The sequence below is a fragment of the Haliotis asinina genome, chromosome 9 (assembly GCF_037392515.1).
Source record: "Haliotis asinina isolate JCU_RB_2024 chromosome 9, JCU_Hal_asi_v2, whole genome shotgun sequence".
NCBI classification, from domain to species: Eukaryota; Metazoa; Mollusca; class Gastropoda; order Lepetellida; family Haliotidae; genus Haliotis; species Haliotis asinina.
This window is the reverse complement of record NC_090288.1, coordinates 15,699,735-15,726,828: the sequence shown is the minus strand read 5'-3', so window position 1 is coordinate 15,726,828 and position 27,094 is coordinate 15,699,735. Positions and strand designations below refer to the sequence as shown.

At 41.0% G+C, this 27,094-nt stretch overlaps 1 protein-coding gene across 1 annotated transcript; it reads left to right on the top strand.

Annotated features, from left to right (window-relative positions):
- Positions 1 to 6,249: 6,249 nt before the first annotated feature.
- Positions 6,250 to 26,372, top strand: LOC137296700 (melatonin receptor type 1B-B-like). The gene is made up of 5 exons (XM_067828525.1): positions 6,250 to 6,454; positions 7,607 to 7,738; positions 21,659 to 22,017; positions 22,400 to 23,909; positions 25,410 to 26,372. The coding sequence occupies exons 3-4, from the start codon at positions 21,774 to 21,776 to the stop codon at positions 23,215 to 23,217; spliced, it is 1,062 nt and encodes a 353-aa protein (XP_067684626.1). The 5' UTR covers positions 6,250 to 6,454; positions 7,607 to 7,738; positions 21,659 to 21,773; the 3' UTR covers positions 23,218 to 23,909; positions 25,410 to 26,372.
- Positions 26,373 to 27,094: the final 722 nt, after the last annotated feature.

The window sequence follows — 27,094 nt, the reverse complement described above, 5'->3', positions numbered from 1 at the left end:
TACAAACATTTCCGCCTGATCACCGGTTTTGTTTTTGGTGGGTCCACATTCTCTGCGAATAATGTTTTTGCTGTTGTTTTGTTTACGCCGCTTTTTGCAATATTCCAGCTATATCATTAAAGGGCTTCATAGAAAGAACTTGTCTTCAGCAACCCATACTTGTCGTAGTAGAGACTGAGGTCTAAACTGAATTCTCGGATCAAAGCCTGCTAGTTAGAATCTCGATGGCAAATCGTGTTTCCGGAAAAAAATATGAACTCTTTCGTCTCGAATTTCTACAAAATGAGTTGTGTCTATTTCATTTGTCAGTGATCAGAAATATATTCTAGATGACATCCAGAAGATAATGACTTTATATCAAATGGAAATATTTAAGACCATTTAAGATATTTAATTATAGTTCGCTTTAAAGACATTTACTGTTGGTTTGCATACAAAATAAACACCTGACTAAATTTGAATTTGTATTAGATATTGGTATTTGTTATAAAAACTAGTAAACTTATTTAAAAGAAAAATTCCAGTTACAATACAATGATTTCTTGAATTCAACAGAAATATGACAAATTTCATGCCGTCATAACTGATGTAAAATCACACACAAAGGTTAATCATGAGCCGGATCAAAGCGAAAAACCTCTTAATAATCAACAAATTCAAGTAAATTTAGAAAAATACGGTTTTTAAAGAGATCCTGTTTTTGTAATATTGATGCCAAACAGGTGCGTACGTGCAGTTTGTCCACTTATGGTACACGGTAAAACTCTGTGCAAGACTAATGGTTTATGGCCTTTTTAAAGTTGTGTCGAAAAGACAATTCTGATTCACAATTCTGATTCGATATTTTTTCAAGCCACGAACAGCAGCTTGGACAGAAAAGAAATAGGAATTTATAATTGATTGATCAAAATCCTAACGTCATGTTTTTACGACGTCTTCAACATGTGACAATGGAAAGAAATTGTCACACCAAGCACACTTTCAGTTCTTATCATCATGTATGTCTTAACATTTATAACATGTGTGGATGGGGAACAACATGCCCAAGGATAAAGATCCTTTGAAGTTATCTGAGGTCCTCATTTAAATTACCTGAAAAAATAAAAGAAATTCCTAAATATTTCCTGTTTGGTGAAAGAACCATGAATATAGTACAAACTAAGTTAAGACACTCGTGTAGTTCTTTAAATGCTGATCTTTTGATGTCAGTGAGGTTGAAAAGTTGCTTTTGTGGTGCTTCGGTATTTGATGTCAATCAGACTTTTTAAAATGTCCACAGTATGACAGCTGCCGGTTTGATTTGATACAGGACGTTGGCCTAAACGTTAGCTTAGATATTAGCATCAGTCTGTACGGCAGCATCTGGAAAGCAGCTTTACATCTTCGTATTGCCCACGGGTCATGCTTTGTTCTACACGTAATAGTCGGGAGATAACTTTAACAAGTTGCATAACTTGTGACCATTCCTTTTCAATATTGCATGCAAATACGCTCAAACACATAAATCCTCTGAATAGGAAATGAGACAAACAAGCTCTGTGATCCAAACAGTAAACAGTCACAGTTCCTGCAAACTGTTCGGAAACAACAGTGTTCAGCAACAACAGTGTTCAGCAACAACAATGTTAGCAACTTCAGCAACTAAACAAGTTAAAACAAAGTTCACACCATAACTAGTACCAGGAAAGATTAGACCAATAGCAGTATCAATAAAAGAACCAACATGAACATTGGCTTCGTGAGAATCAGGAACATTAGCAGCATCAGAAACAATAACAGCAACAGTAACAACAACATTTGCTGTATCACAAACAACAGCATTACAAGTAACGGCAACAGTAACAACAACATTTGCTGCGTCACAAACAACAGCATTACAAGTAACGGCAACAGGAACAACATTTGCTGTATCACAAACAACAGCATTACAAGTAACGGCAACAGTAACAACAACATTTGCTGTGTCACAAACAACAGCATTACCAGTAACGGCAACAGTAACAACAACATTTGCTGTGTCACAAACAACAGCATTACCGGTAACGGCAACAGTAACAACAACATTTGCTGTGTCACAAACAACAGCATTACCAGTAACGGCAACAGTAACAACAACATTTGCTGTGTCACAAACAACAGCATTACCAGTAACAGCAACAGTAACAACAACATTTGATGTATCACAAACAACAGCATTACCGGTAACGGCAACAGTAACAACAACATTTGCTGTGTCACAAACAACAGCATTACCAGTAACGGCAACAGTAACAACAACATTTGCTGTGTCACAAACAACAGCATTACCGGTAACGGCAACAGTAACAACAACATTTGCTGTGTCACAAACAACAGCATTACCAGTAACGGCAACAGTAACAACAACATTTGCTGTGTCACAAACAACAGCATTACCAGTAACAGCAACAGTAACAACAACATTTGATGTATCACAAACAACAGCATTACCGGTAACGGCAACAGTAACAACAACATTTGCTGTGTCACAAACAACAGCATTACCAGTAACAGCAACAGTAACAACAACATTTGCTGCGTCACAAACAACAGCATTACAAGTAACGGCAACAGGAACAACATTTGCTGTATCACAAACAACAGCATTACAAGTAACGGCAACAGTAACAACAACATTTGCTGTGTCACAAACAACAGCATTACCAGTAACGGCAACAGTAACAACAACATTTGCTGTGTCACAAACAACAGCATTACCGGTAACGGCAACAGTAACAACAACATTTGCTGTGTCACAAACAACAGCATTACCAGTAACGGCAACAGTAACAACAACATTTGCTGTGTCACAAACAACAGCATTACCAGTAACGGCAACAGTAACAACAACATTTGATGTATCACAAACAACAGCATTACCGGTAACGGCAACAGTAACAACAACATTTGCTGTGTCACAAACAACAGCATTACCAGTAACAGCAACAGCAATATTTACAGCAGCATCTACATGAAACACATCAGCAACATCGGTATCGGAGGCATCAAGCTAAAAAAATATCGGCAACACTAACGGATAATCAGAAGCGTCAGCAACATAAACAGTGTTATCATCAACAACGGCAAAATTCGACAGCAACAACAACAGCAACAGCAACAATAACGGAGTCAGCAGAATTAACTCAAGACTAAGCTTGTTATTCAATCAGCTCTTGTTAAATGCCCGATGCTGTTAGTTTAACGCCGCGCTTAGAAAAAAATCCAGCAATATCACAGCGTGCAACACCTGAAAAGGACTTCACACGTTCTGTCCATGTGGGTTATCAAGTCTTGCAAAACTAATCACAGACAACACACATGGGAGCGAACAGTACAGACTAACAACAGATACTTATTTTGATATTAGGCACGCTATCAGATACTTTGATTGCAGTTCGTGGTACAGGATGACATTCAACAACGTGTTTACACCACATGAAAATAGTGCCCGATCCAATTTTAGATGGAACTAATTATTTCTGTTTCTGATCTGACAGTCATTCACATGTCATTTTATGAAAGCCATGGCTAACATCCCTTGAGACTCCATTTCATATCACTAATCTGACGTGAAGACCATTTCTATGTCGTTAGTAGCCTGCACCAGAACCAGCATCATCACGAATAGATAATGAACGCTCTACTTATTCCTTTTTCGTGGGGTGGCCTAGTGGTTAAAGCGTCCGTTCGTCACGCTGAATGCCCGGGTTCGATTGCGCACGTGGGTACTATGTGTAAAGCTCATTTTTGGTGTCCCCCGCCGTAATGTTGTTGGAATATTGCTAAAAGTTGTGTAAACTAAACTAACTCACTCATATCACCACGATAATAAAAACGCAAAAAGTGAAGGTGGAAAGGCAAACAAACATAAAACAATACATCAACAGATTTTTTAATGCAACAAGGAAAGCCTTAGGGCAAACATTTATTTTAAGATTTGGTTCCGTTGTTGTTTGACAATAGCAATATTCCAGCTGTATTGTGGCGGTCTGGGTTAGTTAATACAGTGATTAATAGCATGAGCATCGATATACGTAACTGGGATACGGGATTACTCGATACCATTGTGCTGTTGCCTCTTACAACAGACATGGGTTGCTGAAGATCAATTCTAACACGGACATTCACAGGTACATGTAGTTTAATCTGAGACAAGTTTCTTCTTCAAATCTTCGTTTGCCTCTTGAAGTTAAACCAGTAAAACAGATACTATTCATGCCAAATGGAAGTATCGACATGATTGTTTACGTGTTCTACATCCACAACACTGCGTAGCTCAGTATAAATCAGGGGAATACCATTAAAAAAGTATTATCAGAAAATAGTCTATTTATCTTGTAATCTGGCTAGCACACTCTTCAAAACAAAGAAACGTACAGGTGTTTTCAGCAGTTCATTTTGACATATTTTGACAGCACTCGTCAATTCCTGTGTTTGAATCCCGTGAATCATGTCTTGGTTGTAGTATTTTCCTCCCAAACACAAACGTTTGTCATAAAAGATGAAAGCGATAGATGAAAAGTGCTTGCAGAAAACGTTTTCGCAGTGTGTGGAAAACATGAGTAGGGACAACAGAAAGTCAAACTAAATTCATTTCATTCCAAAATGTACGATGTTAACGAAGATAAAGAATGTCAAGACTGTATGCTGCTGGCTCGAATATCGAAATTGGACATTAAGAGGCACGGTAGTTCCTGTCCGCAGCTGCAAGACACCCCAACGTCCACCACAGCACCAGAAAACGATTATGACATATACCCGCTTCAATTCGACCAAAGATCATCCAATTTAAGACCAAGAGTGACCACTCCTGCTCAGATCCGGCGTATCCGGGTGTTTCACTTACGTCACCGATTGGCTATAACAACGGACTCTGTAGGACAGGTGCCTGGTCTTCGAAGAATTTCCAACCATCACAACGCGTCGGAGAGACTTTGAAATTCGAGCATATCGACCCAAAGGAGGATCTGTCCTGACACAATTACAACAGCAACGATCTGTCCAATGGTGTAGCATAGTACAGACAGGGAGCCTGGAGAATTGGCAACGTGTTTGATTCAGCGATAAATCGCGCTTCCTCCTGCAACGACGGGATGAGTCACGGCGTGTCTATCGACGGCGACATGGTCTTTTTGTGTCGAACTACGTTCGACAGGTGGACAGATTTAACCGAAACTTGTCTTACACGGTGAGATTAGAGCTGGCAGAGGTTCAAGGCTATCTTACAGCAAATCGGTACATCGACCAAATCGTGAGACCTCATCTCCTTTTTGTTAGCAGGAACCAGAGGGGCGTGTTTGAACACGACAATGCTCGACCCCATACATCTCATATGAAACATTCCTATCTCACCAATGCAAACGTCAATGACCTTCCCTGGATTTCCAAATCGCCTGATCTGAACCCGATTGAGCATCTATGGTACGAACGTGATCGACGCGTCCGTATTTGACACCATCGTCTTCAGGCACTTGCAGACCTTGCCGATGCGGTGAAGGATAAATGACGAAGAATTCCCCAAGCAAAGATGTGACCACTTATGCAATCTCTCTCAAGGAGCGGTGTCGCCAGGCTAGCTATTCTCGAAACGTTCGTAGCCCTACGAACTTCTTAAGCCCATTCTTAACACATTAGCTACGGTCAAAGTTAAGAATTCTAAGGGCTGTCGAGAATATAGGCCCTGGTACTTGAACGTAGACACATGTGCAGTGAGTAAACTGAATTAATACTGACACTGACAACAATAGGTATGTTCATCCGTGTGTCGAATTTCCTAAATCGACGTATCTACACTTCAGTGCGTTTAATACACTTTCTTATTTTCGGCCTGTTCGTTTCTTATTTTGGAGAGTTTAGGTTGTGGAGAGGCGTTGCAAGATATGTATGCCATGTGTCAGCACATTATATGAGAATGTATTGATTCAATTTGTTAGATTAGACTAAAGTTGGTCTGATTATTTCATGAAATACCTGATGCACACATCGTCATGAATACCGCATCTATAAAGATGCTATAAATGTCATTAATTTTGATAGAAAACAGGAGTGTACTAGCACTACTCCCTAAAAATTTCAAATATCGATTAGTTCCTTTGATATGAATTTTGTTGCTGATGAATTCATAAGGGAAAAGTGGAAAGTGAAAAGAAACAAAACCTGCATAAATCTAAATCCCAACAGAGCACCGGCATAATCAAATGAGTAACGTCACAAGGAGCCTCAAGAGAGGACGCCGGTCGGGGCGACTTTTAACAACTGCAGCAGGGAAGGTGTTTCTCCTGTGTGTGCGTCAACGGCATTTCATTGGAGGGACTCGGCGAGCTCTATTGCTGGACTAGACGACATTTATTGACCAGACTGGGCATGCATGGGGTCAGTAAATCTGGAGGCGACGAAGACTGGTCAATACCTCACTGAAATGGTCACCGAACAGAAGGTAAGGACTGAATCGTTTGCTCATATATAAGGTTTATAAGGAATTACGAATGTAATTATTTTATTTTAGTTTATAATTTAATCGTTTGTTGCGCGTGTGATTTATTACACAATCTAACTGAATATACCTGATGCAGACTCTAACGATTAAAATGTCACATGGGCTGGTGTTTCAGTGAAGTAATGGGTGGGCGGAGTAGCTGTGTGCTTAAAGTGAGTGAGTGAGTTTAGTTTTACGCCGCTCATAGCAATATTCCAGCAACATCATGGCGGGCCACTCCAGAAATGGGCTTCACACATTGTGCCCAATGTGAGGAATCGAACTGGGGTATTCGGCGCTTCGAGCGAACACTTTAACACCTAGGCTACCCCACCGCTCTTGTCGTTAAAACGTCCGATCATCACGACAAGTTGTACCCCTGCTTGATATTACGGGTATATAATGAAAAAGCGTTGTTAACCCCATCCTCGATATCTCCAGGGTATACGTTCCGACAAGTCTCTACTATACCCTGGATGCATCTGCGGCTCAGACCGTTAAATTTATTACCTCCCTTGGCTGGCTTTTCATTCAACCAGGTGTCTACGCTGGGAAGGTGAGCGAACCAATCCGAACTCGCTTTCGCTTTACAAATTATGTAACCGATTAAACTTGTAAAAACAAACCATGAAAAGGTTGTCTGAAAGAGGTAGATGGAGTTTTTGCATATATATTTTCAAAAGTTTCGGACCTATAAATTTGTCTGTATGATTTCCCCAAAATATGAGACACACTGTGAGCAAACCATCGCGACTGCTACCCTTGTTGACACCCTCAAGCTCGGTTACAACGGCGGCCTTGCTGATTGGCTATTGCGGGAATGCGCAGCCAGCAAATTGAGGTAAAAAAAGTTATCGGGTCGTGCGTAGATGCGTTCAGGGTATAGTGGAGATTTATCGGAACGTATACCCTGGAGATATCGAGGATGCGTTAACCCCTACTCATTCAGTCATTCTGTGAATTAAAGTGTCGTCAAATCGAGTAGGTACAGTGTGTGAGGCCCATTTTAGGTATCACCCACCGTGATGCTATATAACTTTAACTCTCTCTCTCAGTCTGTGAACTATGATCCTTTACACTAAGCTCAGGTGATAAATCATTTGAAATTAACAGAGTTTGAGAGCTGAGATCTGGAGTCCTTGCATGGGTGGCCGTGTTTGACAGTTTGACTCTTGAGAGTTTCTAGGACTTCAGCCCTGCCCCAAAATGAAGCACATGTGATCCACGTGGTCTCACCTTAATCAGGTGAGTTTGTTCAAAATTCCCTCTGTTATCCAGCAGAAAATGGGTACCCGGTGGGAAAAGTCATGAGATTGTTAAAGCGCCTCACATGCAGCTTCGGTTGTCCGATGTTATAATAATCAGTTTGTAATTGCAGCGTCCAGTGAGCAATTAGTCAGATGGATACTAGGCGCTATATAAATGAATAATTATTATTTAACGATATCCCTCCCGTACATAGGCGCACGTAGCTGGTTTACATACAGCAATGAGCTAAGTATACAAGCACTTCACTTGAAGCGTGAGTCGCTATCATTAAGCATTGGTTTCCTGTCTTGACAAATATTTCCCCAAGGCAATTAAGAAGACTCCTGTTTCCTTTCGTCTTGTTGAAATACTTATCTGCGTGTGTTACCGTGAACAGACCGGAATAGCATACCATTGTGGTCATGGAATGTAAAGTCTAACACGATTGTCTCGAACTCTGATGTTTCGAATTTACTCTTGTCTCCAAGTAAACTATGGTGTTTCAGCGTTTTCGGTTGTGTAAGTATACATGTATATACTTGCATTGGTCAATGTCAGCTTCGACATAACCATGCCTGGCTGGATTTAAAAAAAAACTATTAACATATCATAACATACTTTCAGATAAGTGCCACTGAGATACCGTTATCTCGACCTGGCGGTTGTCTCAAAGTAAGCGTTTGGTGTTCACTTCTATATTTATCGTTGTCGCCTTTGTTAGTATATTTATTATTGCTCCCTGGTAACTTCGACACAACAGTATCTGATCGTATTTAAAGAAAACCTGTACGATGTGAGATCATGTGGAGACATCTCTTTCAAATAAGTGCCTGACCAAGGGTTTGGGTTAGAAAGGGGACCACGGAAGAAAAGTACCTTTTTGTACCATTTTCAAAATCGAACAAAGGAGTCATGTAAACTGCTGTGGAGAGGGTGTGAAGTACTTGGATGTAGGACTTGACTAAACAGTTACAAACGTTATCAAACAATTTCTGAGTTGAAAACAGTCGACCCGTGAAGATCAGGTTAAACCCTAGTCTAAGCAACCAGTGAGGCGTCTAACGGGGTCCGGTGGTCAGGCTCACTGACTTGGTCATCCTACCCCATTTGCGAAGATCGATCCTCATGATGTTGGTCACTGGATAGTCTCGTCCATACTCGATTATTTATTTAAACTTATCGCCGTCATTTAGATGGAATATTGTTGAGTGCGGCGTTAAACAACAAACACAATAGACATAACTGAAAACAGACGCCGAATCACTGCCAACTGAAGGTATAATCATAGGGGCGTCAAAAATATTCATTCACTCAGTTACGGTCCTAAACACACGTCTGGCTCATTGCCAACGAATATCTGTTGGAGTAAACCTAGGTGGTAAGGTGCAGATATCAAGGGTTTACGGCATTAATTCAGTGTAGCTGGTGGAGAAGCGCTGCTTTGATTTCTTTTATCAACACAACAGTTTTGTTTCGGGTCATCCTCCACACATCGTCTTGTACATATGGGCATTTCATTGCTTGAGTGAACATTGAACTTCAAAGACCAAGAGCTTTAGAGTTGCTTTAAAACTGATTTCACTTTACTGTCAGAATATGTGATAAAATCAATAAAAACATTTACGATGAAAGAGTGTTTCGTGGCAAACTTTGATAGACGTGGCTTTCTATATTTCGACATTTATTAAAGTTGGGCTCTAACGAATCCAGTCTTTTGATTGCCTTGATGTTTGATTTCACACCATATGCTTGCAACACATCTATTGATCAAAGCGCATTTACAATCAATATTATTTCGTCCAGTACTTCGTATTATTGGCCCATGGGTTTTTCGCGCTTGAACCTGGTAATGCTTGCACTGTAGGTGCATGTAGATATTCAAGAAAGAATAATAAATCCGGTGAAAGTGGAGGCACAATGCTATACACAACCTCCAAATGTCGTGAATAAGAAAGTGAACCCGGTAGTACAATTATATTAACCCACCTTAGTTGATCAGACCACTTTTAATTTTTTTTTCACGACTACGAAGTCAATGTCCCAAACCAGGATGTGCACCCTGGTGGTTTTGCTAACACCCGGGTGCAGCTTAGCACTCGTTCCTAATACAGTGGAAACTGTCAAGACCATCATCTGTCCAATCCGGCAAGTTGTCAACACCAGCATGAAGTCTCAGTTCCCCCTGTGGCTTGTCCGTGTTATTTAATGTACAAATAAACAACTTTTGATGTATCCAAACAACCCAAGGGTGACCTAATCGATATCGATTTCTCTGTTCTACGCGTAGGACGACGTTATTACCTGAAAACGGCATGGAAATAACGAAGTAAATCTTCATTACAACATTATAAAGCATTTACCCATTGAACCTTCTCAATAAAGATGCTTAGGCTGACACAACGGCTTATCAAACTGACAATTGTCGACATGTTACCAATGCTCAGGAACCCTTTCAGCGTTAGTTTGCAAGAATAGCTTGGGACGCAATTACTGTTGTCATTACCAACGTCAACAAAATCGTCTGCAATACATAAGTGAGTGAGTTAAAATTTATCGTCACATTGACAAATATTTCAGCCATATCGTGACGAGAACACTCATATACAGACATAGTAATTAATGGTATATTGTACAAAATAAATAAATAAACGAATGACAGTAAAACTAATTGGTTTATCACAGTAACAAGAAATAAAACTAGCATATATCTCGAAAACAGGATTGCAAATGAAGACAAAACAATATGAAAGAAGGCCGAGGATCGCCAATATCTAAGGGTTGATCACCACTTTAGGGACCATGGGGACTTTCAGTACTTTGCTACCTGCATGGACCCTAGTTGGATTTACATCATCCCTTCAGCTGTTAGCAATTTAGATATCTCTAGCCAAAAATTGAAAATACAAATATGCTACGATTAAGAACAGTGGAAAGTTTAAATTTACTGTGAATGTTTGTGGACTTACGTACCCTCTCAGGAGGACAATAATTTTACAATACTTCTATCCCCTTTGAGGGTACAGCCACCAACAATTTAAGTTACTAATTCAAACTACCAATCATTAAAATACATCTATTTACAGAAACATACTATTAAAAATTCAAACAAAAAATCAATTTCTTTTAAAAAACCTATAATTAAATGAGAATTAACGCTGGTAAAAAGATCCTTAATTGTTTTAACTGTAAAATACTTATCCCTTGTGATGGAGAATTCAACACAGTCAAGCAGAATATGCTTGACTGTGACTCTCTCATCACAAGGGATGCAAAATGGAGGATCCTCACCTTTAAACAGATGCGCATGAGTATATCTAGTGTGACCAATACGACATCGTCGTAAAATAACCTCTTCAAACCTGGACTGACAACCCAAGTGGGTATAACCAATGTAAGGTTTTATGTCGTGTAATTTATAGATACCCACTTGGGTGTCCCACTTCTTTTGCATCAGATCACGGATATAAGATCTAATGGTGGCTTTGTAATCACTATAAGGAATAAGAAGTGGTGTCACAGATTTGTTGAGTGCTGCTTTAGCAGCAAGGTCAGCCAATGTGTTACCAGAAATGCCTACATGGCTTGACGATGTCATATTGGCCAGTGGCAAGGTCATTATACAATTCAATAATTTCTATTAAAAGTGGATGTTTGCAAGATATATTTTTAATAGCCTGAATGCAAGAAAGAGAATCGGAATAGATTTACGTTAAGGGTGTCTTTCAACATATTTATGAGCTGTTTATATGGCCATAGCTTCTGCTGTAAAAATAGAACTATTGTCTGATAATCTAGAAGCTATTGTTCTGGATCCAATGTCGGTAGCACAAGCTACTGCGCCACCGTCCTTGGACTCATCTGTAAATAAGGATTTATAATTGCTATATTTATGTTTCAATTGATTATATTCTTGTTTATAGTGTAATTCATTCGTTTCTGATTTTTAAAATGTAGTTAATGTTAGGTCAACTTGTAGCCTAACCATCTGCCCAGGAGGGGAAGGAAGAGGAGCTACATTTTCCAGCTCCGTGCTAGAAGCAGCAAGAAATGGCTTGATTCTGAGCTCAAGAGGCGGAACCAGGGAAGACTTTTTGTTATACAAATCCTCATAGAGAGGATTAAAGACACAATTAAATGCGGGATTAGACTCATTAGAAGCTAATTTTGTAATGTAAGCGGAAGTTGAGAGAAGGTTCATCAGCTTCGACGTACAGACTGTCGATAGGAGAGGTTCTAAAAGAACCAAGACAAAGTCTTAGGCCTTGGTGGTGCACAGGATCAAGAAGTTTCAGGTTGCTCTGACAAGCTCCACCATATACGATGGAGCCGTAATCAAGTTCAGATCGGACCAGTGATCTATATAAGTGAAGAAAGGTAGTTTGATCCCTTCCCCATTTTGAATTTGAAACAACCGAGTGCCTTCAGGCATTTGGCTTTAAGGGATTTAATATGCGGCAAAAAGGTCAAATGTGAGTCGAAAATAAGTCCCAAGAACTTGACCTCCTTGACCAATTTGATTGGGGTACCATTGAGAAATAGTTCTGGGTCTTTATGGGGTTTGTATTTATGACAGAAGTGTGTATACAACTGGTTTATGATTTAGAAAACTTGAAGCCGTTTTCAAGACACCATTTATCTATTTTGTTTAAACACAGCTGCTGTTGCCGTTTAATAGTATGCATATTTCTACCACGGCAAGAAATATTTAAATCATCCACAAATAAAGATCCATCTATTAAATTGTTTAAAACTTTAGATAAACTGTTCATCTTGATGCTAAAAAGAGTGAGAGACAAAATGCTGCCTTGTGGAACACCCTGATCCTGATTGTAATGATCAGACAGGGTAGAACCCACTCGGACTTGAAATTGCCTTTTATTTAAAAATTTGGCTATGAATTCAGGCAAACGACCTCGCAAACCGAAATCATGTAAATCTCTTAAAATGCCATATTTCCAGGTTGTGTCATATGCTTTCTCAAGATAAAAAAAGATAGACACAGCATGTTGTTTATTAATCAGTACATTTTTCACAAATGATTCCAAACGCAAAGTGATCGACTGTACTTCCGTTTCTACGGAAACCACATTGTATGTCTGTGATAAGGTTATTTGTTTCCAAGTACCAAATACGTCTATTATTTATCATGCGTTCCATGGTCTTGCAAACACAGCTAGTTAGTGAAATAGGTCGATAATTGGACGGATCCGTATGATCACGTCCAGGTTTAGGTATTGGTACTACTATGGCGTCACGCCATGAGGGAGGAAAGTTACCCGATGTCCAAATATCAACAAAAATATTGAGAAGAGTTTCTAGGCAGGATTCTGGTAAATGTTTCAGGAGTTGATAATGTGTGTTATCAGCTCCCGTATCAGTATCATGAGCTTGATCAAAAGCAGTATGGAGCTCCTGAATAGAAAAAGTTTCATTAATCTTCTCCGTTATCTGAGTTAAAATTAATAGTTTTCTTTAGTTGTTGTTTTTGATATTGCTGGAATTTTGGTACATAATTAGAAGAGGAAGAGTGTTTAGCAAGGGTTTCGCCCAGTTTATTAGCAATATCTGATTTATCAGTAAGCAATTGATCTCCATTTTTAAGATGATGGACAGTAAATTTAGTGCCTTTACCTTTAATTTTTTGGACCATGTTCCATACCTTGGACATGGGTGTCCGAGAATTTATTTTAGATACATAATTTTGCCAAGATTGGCGTTTGTTCTGTTTAAATGTACGCCGTGCTTTAGCATTTAAAATTTATTTAAATCATACACTATAGGATGGCGACGGAAATAATGATCTGCATTTTTCCTTGCCTTCCTAGCTTGTTTGCAGTCATCGTTCAACCATGGTTTTCGAATATGTGGAACTGCAGAGGATTTCGGTATACACTCATCAGCTATGGAGTTCAATTCATCAGAAAAGCATTTAATAGCATCAGGAACGTCAATAAAAAGTTCGGGTTTAAGCTTTTCAGCTCACAGTGTTTCATATAAAGCCCAGTTAGCCTTTTTAAAATTCCGCCTTGATGATGGAGGAACATCAGATGGAGTTACAGATTTTAATACAGTAGGAAAATGGTCACTTCCACAGAGGTCATCGTGGACTGACCATTCGAATTCATTTAGTAGTTCTGAATTTGTGAGTGACAAGTCGAGAGCAGAATAGGTCCCTGTGTAAATATGTGTTTGAACCATCATTATAAATACATAAATCATTGTCAGAACAAAAGTCCTCCAACAATTTACCTTTAGTATTTGTATTTACACTACCCCAGAGTGGGTTGTGTCCATTTAAATCTCCCATTATAACACAGGGCTTCGGGAGTTGGTCATATAGAGCTTGAAGATCAGTTTTGGCAAACGTGGAAGATGGCGAAATATAGAAAGAGCATAGCGTAAAAGCTACATGTAAAGTAGTTCTCACTGCAACAGCCTGCATATTAGTAATAAGTGGAACAGGGCTTTGAATAACGTTTTGTCTGACTAGAATGGATGATCCGCCAGTGGCCCTATCACCCAGAGGTGAAAAACTATGATATGCATTAAAATGACGAAGGTCAAATGTATCTGTATGCTTTAAATATGTCTCTTGGAGACATATAGCTGAAGGTGTAAAATCTTGGACTAATAGCTGTAATTCATGTAAATTAGTCCTTTATCCTCTGCAGTTCCACTGTACAAAATTATTGGAATAAAGTATCTTTTGGGGGGATTTATTTGGGATCAACCCCGCACTCTTTTGAAGGGTGACAAGCTGTGTGCCCTAGAATGGACGTTTTCCGAAACGTCAATGTCCTCGAGAGACTCATATTTATTGAACAACTGAATTTTATTTTGTGCCCCTTTAGGAGCTCTGCCACTTTGTTGTTTTGAAGCATCAGGCTTAGGTTTAGGTTTACTTTTAACAGTTTGCTGACTATCAGCTGTCGATTGAGACTTTGAGTGTGACTGAGATGATGATGGTGATTTGTGATCAGAAGAAGACTTGGATGTACTAGGAAGTGATTCCTCAGTCTGAGATGACATAGCAGGGTACAAAAGCTGCGGAGAGTCGCAACTGACCCAAGTCAAGGTAGTTTGGCAGCTTGTGGATGATTTTGTTATTTTAGAACTGTACACAGGTGATGTGTTTGCTACTGTAGCATAAGTTTCTGTCAGGTCAGATCTCTTCACCAGTTTTTTTGCTTCAGAAAAAGAGATATTTTGGGTAAACTTTTTTTTGTTAATCTAAAACAGAATTTGCTCTTTCCAAATAGGACACTGTTTCGAGGAAGATGAATGGTCGCCTGAGCAGTTGGTGCATTTTTTAAAAATCACTGTCACAATCTTCCGTTGGGTGTGTCTTCTCACCACAGTGAGCACACACAACAGACAATGTACAGGTAGATACACCTTGTCCATATTTCTGGCATATAAAACACCTGAGCGGGTTGGGGATGTAGGTTTCAACTTGGATGTTACAGTAACCTGCCTTTACTGACTTTGGAGCATTTGGAGACGAGAAGGAAGACAGATAGGTGTTTGTTTGGATAGTTTCATTATTTTTCCGGGTTGAAAAACGCTTGACATAAAGCACACTTTGATCTTTCATTTAGCAGGCTACTCATACTCATACTCATCAGATTGTTTGCTTGCTGTTTTTTCCCGCACTCAACTAGCAGTGCATCCGAACGTGAACGTCTAATGTTTTTAACATCCCCAGCAATTCCTTGAGTACCATTAGATACCGCGAACAGGTTCAGCTGCAATGGTTTCTTATCAGGAGTTTCAATTACAAGGAAACGTGGCCAATACTCAATCGATGCAGACGGTCTCTGGTCAGTATCAACAGGGTCAATATCAAGTGGACGTTTTGTTTTCTTTGGTGGGATTTCATAAGCCATGGTTAGTGTAATACGTTTCATCATCCGTGCTCCCCACCCACCACGGAGTATCACAAGGACAATGCTAAAGTAAGCGGGCCTCCAGCTTGCAGCACCAAGCATACCCGGATGATATACTCCAGCAGAAGAATTATAAATAACTAATCCACTAGACTGGCCCATCAGCCACCGCCTTCTGGGCATAAGACTCTAGGCAAAGTTCAGAACTTCAAAAATACATTCCACAACCAGAAAAGTTAATGAATAATTCAGCCAAGACCGAAATTAAAAGTCCAAATAAAGTTTGTGCAATGACATTTATATAATCATGCACAGGTTTAATCGGGCCCATTCAACCACCCGTCTAGGTGACGTAAGGGCCAAATTGGTGTGTTGGGCAATGGAACGCAGTTAAAAGCCATAATGCCCTAAACCACCAGGGGCCCGTTTCACAAAACTCTCGTAAGCCTAAGATCTCGTAACTTTCCTCGTAGCATTCCTGCTTCCTATGTTTCAGTATAGGAGGTACCAATGCTACGAGAAAAGTTACGAGACCCTAGGCTTACGAGAGTTTTGTGAAACGGGCCCCAGGATCCCGTCCTCCACCGACACGGGACGCAATCCACGGCAAACATGTTGCTCAATTTAGTCGCCTCTTACGACAAGCAATGGGGTGCTGTGGACACATTCTGTCCCGGGTCCACATGGGAGAAGAGCACTTAGCGTTACCCAGCACCCACCACGAGGAGGTGGCTCTTCATGGGTGCCCAGCCAGAGTGCGATCATGGTCTCGGATCAGACCTCCGAGAAATTGAGGGTCTTGCGAGCTCTACAGGTATATCAGCAAATTTAGTTGAATTTATCAAATTGATAGCCTGTGCTTTCCCAGTACATTCTATCAGAGGAGCTCCAGATCGTAATTTATTAACGTTCTTCAGCTTTACCTTTTAGTCCTTTTGCTAGTAAAAAAGGTGAATACGAAGCAAGAGTGCCTTCACCCTTAGCTTCCATGACTAGGTACCGAAGGCAGGTGTCCCTTTCCGAATATAATAGTCTTGTTACCATTTCATCCTCAGACGCAACCAGTTCAGAATCAGATTCCAAAAGATGACGTTTAGGGTTTTTGTGTATTGATTTTGTTTACCCATGTTGAAATAAAATATGATTCAGCAAACCTGCTACCTGCCTACCACGGAGCGCCAACAAGGACGATGTCGTACGTACCCCAAGAAACTAACACCAAAGGGATACAGGATTGTTATACTCTTGCAGATCTAGATCCACCAGACTGACCCATGATCCACCACCTTCGGGGTATATGTTCTAGGCAAAATACTATCTAAAACTTGTTGAACAGAGGACATTCAATGAGCTGTATGTAGATGCAGACACGGGGCTTGACATGACCAGCCAATTGATTGAATCGGACCAGATGACAAAAAATGAGAATTTAAAGAAGATATGGGTTGCGTCTGGGTGATAATATTGAACAGGATTAACAGTAGCGTTGGTATTTCTACCAGGAAAAAACCCAAACCAAACCAAAACATTACCAGTACCAAGACTGATCTGCCATCAGGAAGATCAGGTGAGGTTACGCCTCTTTTAGCAATTCTACAGCAATATCAGGGTGTGGGAATGCCAAAAATGGGTTTCACACATTGTACCCACGTGACGAATCGAACTGGGTTCTCAGTACTGGCAAGCAACGCTTTAACTACTAGGCTATCCCATCGCCACCAGTCAGGTGAGAATGACCATGTCAGAAAATGATCAATAATTAGTTAAACTTAAACTTATTTAATCGAAATATTTGTAATATTTATTAAGAAATATGATATATTTTATTGTTTCATTTATGAATTATTTTTAAAGAAATATGTCTGTCAATAATTATCGTTCTCAGCTTTTCGTATAATTATATTTACCATGTAATATATTTATTCATACATTTAAATATGTGGATTCCTTTTTTTTCAACAACTTTTTAATATAGGCTATTATCTGAAAACGGACGGTTAACAATGGTGGCTTATTAGAATTGTTGATCACCTTAATCCCGTGACACAAGTAGTGAATGGGTACCCGGTAGTTTTGGCTTAATACTTCCCATGGAGCTGATACTGCAAATATTTCCAAAACAAGAACTCTTTGATTAACAAACCGGACCAAGACCTAATGTTAACAAGTAAGTCAGAAATAGAATTTGTGCAAATACAAAATTATATGTACAGGGCTTGGCATGATCAGCCGAATGGTTGAACCGGGACCATTCAACCACCCGTTTAGGCGAAGTCAGGGCCAAAGTGGTGTATTGAGCAACAGGAACACGGTTACAGGCCCCTATTGCCCTCAACCACCAGGATCCCTTTCTCCGCCAACACAGGGACGCAACCCACGGCAAACGGGTTAGTGGACCAAATATCCCCCCGGGTCCACAACGGGGGTGAACGACTCTCAGCGTTACCCAGCACCCACTACGAGGAGGTGGCCGTTCAAGGGTGATTTACGAACATGTCCAGGTGCTCGCGAAACGCGCTCATGTCATGGTAGCGGTCTGTAAATAACAGAATCTAATTGAACATGAGCACCGATCTAGGCAAATGGAATGTGATGACACGTGTCGACCACCCGATCCCGTTAGTCGCCTCATAAACAAGGATGGGTTGCTGAAGATCAGTCATAACCTCATCCTCCATGTAAATCTGTCTAGCAGTCCCTGGAACGTTAAAGCCCTCAATAAAGAATGTAGATTTCCCCAAGCTCTGAATCTCTGATCCTCCTGGATCTCTTTTAAATTTAAATGGGTTTATCTGTTACACTGAAAGTAATATATATTCAGAGACTATGTGTTAGACAACTTCCGAGTGATTGAATGAGGGACAGAATTTGGCCTAAAGCCGCTTTGAAAGTTTTCAAGTGAGTATAACGTTGAGGAAAGCCAGAGATGGAAAAGGTCTTAGAAGTTTTACCACTTTGGTGCGGCGCTCTGAAAATAGACATTATCGGGCAGACCATGTTCCAAGCCAACGATCACGTGCTTCCAACAAAGGGACGCAACTCTGTACTGCGAATCGCTGCGCCTTAGATGACATTGTCACCAGGAATGTTCTTGAGCTTCTCAAATAAAAGAACAAGCTTGAAACGTTTTCTGTGATGCAAAATGCTAAAAAGAAAAAAAGATGATGAAACTGGAAAGACATGGGATATGAAAAGTCTGGCTCACAAATTAGATAACAGGTAAAGAGCAAAATTTGTTAGTGTGACATTGTCAGACGGTAATTGGTTTTTACATGTCTACACGGATATTGTACAATGAATGCTGGAACGGTTAAGTAACAATGGAACAGACTGTATACGTAAGCTGTCTTCTCCTTGTTTATTGACTCCTATCTGAAATAAATGTCCACTAAGTTATTTCGGGAGTCTGATTCCTATTAATGTTCCTGTCAAATACATGGTTAACTTCCTTGAGTGGTATTTAGACGTTGCAAATTGGTGTGGTGAACAAGGTCTATCGACATACAACTTTCGTATCACATTTGTTCCATGACGCTGTTAGCATCTACACCGAAACGTACCATACATTGTAATGAATGAGGTGTATATCAACAGAACTATTTCCCTTGTCCAAATACATGGACACTGACCAGAAGTGACGGAGAAGTTGGTACCTTTGCGGGCAGTCTTGGACAAATTTAGGGACAACATCGGCCTGGGTCCGTGCAACGGGCAGTTTTAGATTTTGTCTTTTCACCTGGAAAATATTAAATTTACACAGACTCTCAAATGGCCTAGACGAATTTAGTTCTGTGATTTAAAAATCATTTTAACGCTCTGTGATCTTAACCTTCTGAGTATTTAATGTTTGGGAAATGGGAAGTTAACGATGTATGTTTAAATCTATCCACAATGATTAACGGTGCTGTCGTTTCTTTATATTTCCAAACGATTCGTTTTGGCTGTGTAGTATCATGTGATTAATATCTATATTAATATTAAAGTCAATGTCGCCCTAAAACTATAAAACCAACCGACCATCGATCTGGAAAATAGTTGCTTTTCTAACTGAAGGTGTTCGAATGTTTTTTGTTTTTGTTTTTTGCTGTTGAATGTTTCCACTTGCGTGGAAATATATTGTAATATTGACTGAAGGAGTTGAAACGTACAGTGGTCATTGAAAGCGTTTCATAGCTTTTATTGTTTTCATAATCTCCCATGCGCACTTGGGGCTATATGTTTGACGCGTTCTGTTTCGCACTGTATTCCTATCGTCAGGATCAACAACCTGTTCACAGTGGGATTGAATCGTCGTGTGACAGTGCATGGTGCAGATTGCCTGGGATGAAGTGGTCGATCGTCATCAAGTTTGACATAGAACTGATGAAAGGACGAATCACAATATGATAAGTCTGATGAAGTCTCTGTACACAATTATTCTTTAATTATACAATTTATTCGACACCAAATTCGCTCCCCACAGTTGACTCTTTGATGTATTCTGTACTCCAGAAACAATTTTCGAACCTATTCTATCTGCTCCTATTCTGGTAATCTGCATGCTGGTTTCTCATTCTACGCTGTACTTAAGGCTTTGCAACCACGTCTAACGGTAATGTAGTCTTGGACGAGGGGACTAATGAACAATTACTCTCATGATACAAGGTATAAAGCAGTAATGGTCAGGTGTCTAAGTGATTAGTCTTTCCGTGGATGCAATATATATTTTGAAGTTACATGAGAAGAAAAGATTAACAATTTCTTTTGGCGTTGAACTTTTAGTTTACTGTGTTCGTACTGCGAACCCAAATTTGTAGATAATGTTTATGTGTACTGGTACATTTGAGTGTGATGTTTTTGTGGCCCTTTGAGGCTAGTAGTAAACACTATTTCAGAAATGAGCAAAACCAGGCGAGGAAGTGCGTTTTTATGGGGAGTAAAAGTGGCTCAGTATAAGTGTGAGTGAGTTAAGTTTTACGCGGCACTCATCAATATTCCAGTTATGGCGGCGGTCTGTAAATAATCGAGTCTGGGGCAGACAATCCAGTGATCAACAACATGAGCATCGATCTGCGCATTTTGAACCGATGGCACGTGTCAGTTAAGTCAGCGAGCTTGACTGCCCAATTCCGTTAGTCATCTCTTACGATAAGCATAGTCACCTTTTATGGTGCATGAGTTGAAGCTGAAGACCTATTTTACCTCGGATCAGCACGGGTCGTTAGAAGACCTAATGAACAAAACTAGTCTAATTATCTCTTTCACGAATATGTGCCTTGAAAATCCCATTTCGTGTGGACACAAGGATAGAGGTTTCACTGGGAATGGTCAGAGATGGCTTAGGAGCTATGAACTGGCACCAAATCTCAGTTTCTTCGTCAGTGAAATGTGTATCTGTTACAGTGAGATTGCGAGATCAGTCATTTCGAGAAAAGACTAAGAGGGTCAGGCGTTTCAAGTCATTTTGTGTAACCAAAATCAATCTACTTCAGTCATTTCATGAAATTTTATTTCATCTATATCTATATATGGTGAACGGTGGTATGTGAAGTATGGCTGCTCCGGACTCAGCAAGTGTCAAACAAACAGGTGTCAATGCTTCAAAGCTAATCTGAAGTGCAACAATCACTGCCACAATAGTTCTGACTATTAGTTACAAAAAGTGATGCTGTTGGAATTGTCATCCACTTTTGCAGATTTGGTTATTAAGTGAAAATTCATGAAATGACTGAAGTACATTGTTGTTACACAAAATGACGCGAAATGGCTGACCCTCTTAGTCATTTCACGAAATGAGTGAAATGTTTAGTCATCTCACAAAATGATGCATCTCAGATGCAGCAGGTTGACACAAAGAATGGGTTTATACAGCTGGTTCATTTAACCTTTCAAATAATTTGTATAAGGATTTATCATAATGCCTTGCGCGCGACAGTCTGCGAAAATAAATTATAAAAAAATGCGTATATTGTGATATGTGTGGCCGTGTTCAGCTTAGCTTTACATGGTGCTTTAGAAATTTAGAAACTTTACGGTTTGGGTATCATTGCAGGTCCGTTTTCCAGTACAGACGACCACCGTCTGACCCTTCATTCTACCACCTCTGAGAACACTCATATGAATCCTGTTGGTCACCTGACTATTATCAACCGTCAGTCTGGAACAGGATGGACAATACAACTCGGTTGATATTTGGACGCCACGAATTTTTAACCGTCCAACCAGAAATTGCGATTCCGATTTTGTTTATACTTGGACTTGCAACAGCTGCAGGAGTCTTGGGAAATGGTCTGATTCTGGTGGCCGTGGCAACGAGGAAGTCTCTTCAGAACGTGGAGTCTATCTTCATCGTCAACCTCGCCTGCTCCGACCTGTACGTGACGGCGATAGCGGACCCAATGAGTATCATAGGTAAGTTGGAGAAATGCTGATAAACCAACAACGCCATTTGCATGCTTTTGTGCGCTATAGAGACGCACTATAGAGCTAATGCAACATCATTAGCATTGCTCTGTTTTATACGTTAGGCTGGTGAATGCAGGAATCGTGGGATTCACTTCAGTTTCTAACTCAGCACAACGCCTCTCTAGCTCATTATCCACAAAACCGCAAAGGAATAAGGCTGATATTGGCTTAACACATTATACTAATGTAATCACTCGAACCTTCAGCTTGACGATCTAACGCTAAATCTATTAGGCTACCCCGTCGTCTCAGTACATCAAGATTTATCTTGATTTTAACAATGAATACTTTTCGTTCATTGGTTTTATTCTCCTTTTAATCATTTCAGCCAAACTGGAGGGCCCCGACTTCTTCGACCGTATCCCGGGACTCTGTCGTGTCATTGGCTCGTTGTGCACGATGTCGTGTGTGGCGTCTCTCATGACCATCGCCGCCATGAGCTGCAACAGATACGTCTTTATCGTCCATCCCATTCACTACAAATCCATCTTCAATACCCGCAACTGCGTCATCTACTGTGTGTTATTTTATTGTCTCGGTACGTGCTTAGTTCTCCTCAACTTCGCCGACATCGGCGACCATTCCTTTGACCACAAGAGCCTTGAGTGTATTTGGGAGCGCATGGCGACGTACCCTTATACCGTCATTTTCTCCGTCGTAATGGTGTGGATTCCGATCAGCGTGACGGGGTTGTCCTACATGTGCATGTACCGGCACGTGCGAGCTGTCCGTTTACGGGTACATAATGTCCGTGCAATCCACCCTGGACCAACAGAAACGACAACGAATCTGAAGCCTAGCTACAAACTGGCAAAGACAATATTCATCATATACCTCGTGTTCTCCGTGTGCTGGATACCATATGCATTACTGATCGTACTGGACTCACGTGACTCGTTCCAGCACGAACTGCACGTGTGTATCGTGGTTTTCGCTCACCTCCACCCGTCCATCAACTGGCTCGTTTATTACGTCACTAACAGGAAGTTTCACAACGCTTTCATAGACATCCTTGGCCTCAACAAGTGTACATCTGTACAACATCAACCTACACTTTCGACGTCCAGACAGATACCGCAAGGCAGTGGTGACAACAGGAGAATGAACATTGCTGTGATAGGGTCCCGTAATCTGACGCCGAAATAGAGTACAAAATACCAGAAGTGTGTGAAACACCCAGTCTAAGTAAACGTTTCCTCAGAACTTTTCGTTACACTCCACTACTGAGTCTAACAAAACCATATAGGAGGTCGCGTCAGGTAACCTATGAGATTGACCAATCAGATCACAGTTTACCAGATCGCGAAAGTGGACGTTCGCACATACCTTTTGAACTTTTTATCTCGAAAAGGTGCGTACTCGAACAATTCCGAATTCCATTCAGCGTACGATCGCCTCCGGTGTTGGGGTCACGGGCTTTCTCTCGAACTGGAAAATGAATAATGGGAACAGTTCTGGATTTAGCGCCCGTGACCCCAACCCTGACCTCGTACCGTACCGGCCCGTATAAGGGGGTCCCCCTGTGTAAAGGCTAATACTCGAACACGAACGTCAAAAAACAGTCTGTCGTTAAGCAACAGAGGTCAAAGGTCAGTGACGTCACGTTATGACGTCATCGATGACGTCAAATTCCACGAATCATGAGCCAAGCGACCGGCGTGCTCGGCCATTTTAACTGTGACCGGCAAAGGGTAAAGACCACGATAGCGGGTCTGACACTACTGTGCTTTCTCGGATTACTGACAGAATTAGGAGTGCATTATTCAAAGGATCTCAAGGAGACATTGGAAATACCATTGAGGATTTGGATCACGCAGAAATGGAATCGGACACTGCAGGTAAGGAGCAAGTACCATCTATGAATGCATTCCATCATTGGTCCATGGTGATTCAGGAAATGATGCCATAGTCGTCGATCATCCAGCAGAACAAAGACAAACATGTGAAACGAACAGCGTAGGCAGGGAACAACGTTCGAAACCCTGGGATGGAGTCGACCACCTCCACATTGGGATAAGAACAAAGTTCTCGTACCACTTAAGCAAAAATTATGCTTACACCAAACTTAATCAGTATTGTAAGAGGGAATTCGCACCCCATAGACAACCCAATACACAGAAAATGCGATGCCCCGAGGCATGGTTGCGCTATGTCACAACGCCGCCGAGGAGAGTGGTTCGCGAATCTCCGGCATGGCACAAAGCTCGTACGGAAATGGCGGAAAAGCCCGAAACAAGCCGAACGAGTACGAATGAACGTGCGCAACCATGACAACCAAAATCACCAAAGATAGACAGCAAAGAGAGCAAAAACGCTCAACATCTCCAGTTCCTGATTAAAATCATCCAGGACAACAACATAAAACACCCTGGCGAAATTCTCACCTTATACAACACAGGGAGAATGAGTAAAAAACAAAGTACAATCCTCTTCGGCATTATTGCAGGAAGTACCTACAATACGCTCATAGCCAAAGCGATGGCCTTGGAGTGCCAACGCACCCAGACTCTTACTTTTGATGAATTACTGGAAGAGTATAAACAAAAAGAACAGCCAAATCACAAGTACGAAAGCATAGACACATCAGTACAAATCTTTAACAGACTAGTAGCACACAACGGGTGGGATAAAGAACAGTTTCTAACTCAGCTCAGAAACGTACTCAATAAGACCAATTCCAAAAAAAACACCTTCGTCATGTTAGGGCAACCTAACTCGGGAAAATCCATGATCGTGCGCTCGTTAATTCCCATTACCAGGTTCCACGCAGAAGTAAAGATGGGGAGTTCGTACAACTTCGTCTTTCAGGACTGCGTGGATAAGAACCTGGTAGTGATTGAGGAACCTTGCATTAGTGACGACTCCCTCGTAGAAGAGTGCAAACTCATCTTCGAGGGAGCCGACACTATGGTCCACAAAAAGAACTCGAGCGATGTGATGCTGAAACGCACACCCGTAGTGATCACTACAAACACATCTATTACAAAATATTTCCCCGCGGCAAAGTCGGCCATGGATGCTAGGACGTACACATTTAAGACAAAAACAGCACCCTTCCTGAAAGCTGTGACAAAACAGCTCAACCCGAACATGTGGTCAGTTTTATTCGAGGAACTAGACAAAACAAAAAAGCAACAACTCCAAACCATACTCGATGACTCTTTTGATGATCAAATACTACAAATTCCGACAGTGTGCTATGACGACGAGACAACGACGGACGAGCCCATCCTTGTGTCGGATGATGACAATGACCAAACAGGTAAAACACCTAGTACCAAATCTGAATGCAATTTAGATGCGAAAACTCCTCCCTTGCCTATTTTGCCTATCCCCAGATCTTACCCATCGCCAGCAGCCAGCACGCCAGACAGAACAACGATACGATACGCCAGAAGCACACCTCAAGCTCCCAGAAAGATGGAGGCGACTCGGAGCAGATTACCAAAAAGAAGAGCTATGGATCCACAAGACGTCCAACATGAATCCGGACCAACTACGCCAAAACGCCCCCTACGAGACAATCAACATCTCGGACAAGATGAATATACTCCTGCCGACGTCTTCCACATGCCCAGTCCTCCTGCAATACATCAACCTCAACAATCCGGACGGACAACACAAGACAACCACCATGCACAAACACTTGGCCTGGAAATACAGGACCTATTTGGAGGAGATACAGATGTTGAATGCAGCCCTACAAGAAGCGGACAAAACCTGGCAACACCGAACGCAGAAAAGGAAGAGGGAACAGGAGGACGAACACCCATTCATACTACAACCTCCAACCTACAACAAGAGACTGAACAAGAACAATTAATCAGGCAATTGAGAAGATTCGACGAACACTACAGTTACGGGAACGGGGAATACCCGCCAGCTAAAGGAAGATTATGGGAGGCCTTAACAGTACCGGAGCGAGAAAGTTTCATAGACTTAAGAAACTTACTCCAAGCAAGGGAATATGAAGAATTGGGACACTCGACAATCATGTTTCCGAGGGAAGAAGAGACAATTCAAGAAATATTCCGCTTACGCTGCAGACATTGTGAGTGGAATGATAGACTGTTGGAAAGAGGGTGCCATTCGGGACAGATCAAGTGCTGTCGATGTGGATTATCAAGTATGGACTGTAACGAAATAGAATGTCTCTCGGACGAGACACACGTGCCAAAAATTTTCGATAAGTTCGGAATTGCGCACGCCTATGTACCTCATTAATTAAAACTGCTCGCGATTCGCATTTCGCCATTCACTAGTGGCTGTTCATTCAGTGAATAAAATGAAAGTTGTCTCCCTTGAATAAGCCTCGTTTTCGAGTTCATTCATAACAAACGGAAGCCATTTGCAGAGAGAGGTAAGATGGGGTTCATGAAAGGAATAGCGAGAACGCGGGAGTTCAATCCCTTCTTTAGAATGAGGGGCATGGGTAACATGATGTCCAGAATGAGAATAGGAAAAGGACGATTTAGTTACAAGAGACTAAAAGGTACAAACAGACCCAAAAAACCAACACTAACACCAGCACAAAAAGTAGCGGGAATGGACACTAGGCAAGGATATCAAAACTACTACGACCAAGGAGGCATAGAAATGATACCATTAGAAGGGGGAGTAACTCAAATCAACAATGCACCCATCACAGAGAGTCCATACACGGGATTAACAAGTTCTAGATTCAACATAAGAAAAAGACTAAACAAAAGCTGGCAAAACATACAAGGCAGATGGTTCGATCTCAAACATAGAAGAGCACAATACCAAAAATTTAACGACGAAGGGGGAATAGAAATGACAACATTCCAAAACGCATACGAGGGAAGTTGGAAATACGGGGCTAGGTGGACACAAAAATACAGAGATTGGCTACACAAAACAAGGGAAAACAGAAGGGCAGCCGAAATGGCAGAATTACACGGAGACAGTCCAGACTGGTCGAATCCAACACGAGTAGATAACCCAGAATACGTCCACAATTTATACAACACACAATTGAGACCAAGTAACGTGCAATTAAATC

Coding starts and splice junctions, on each gene's coding strand:
- LOC137296700 (XM_067828525.1), top strand. CDS start 21,774: ATGGACAATACAACTCGGTTGATATTTGGACGCCACGAATTTTTAACC. Junction 22,018..22,399: donor GGACCCAATGAGTATCATAG/GTAAGTTGGAGA, acceptor TAATCATTTCAG/CCAAACTGGAGGGCCCCGAC.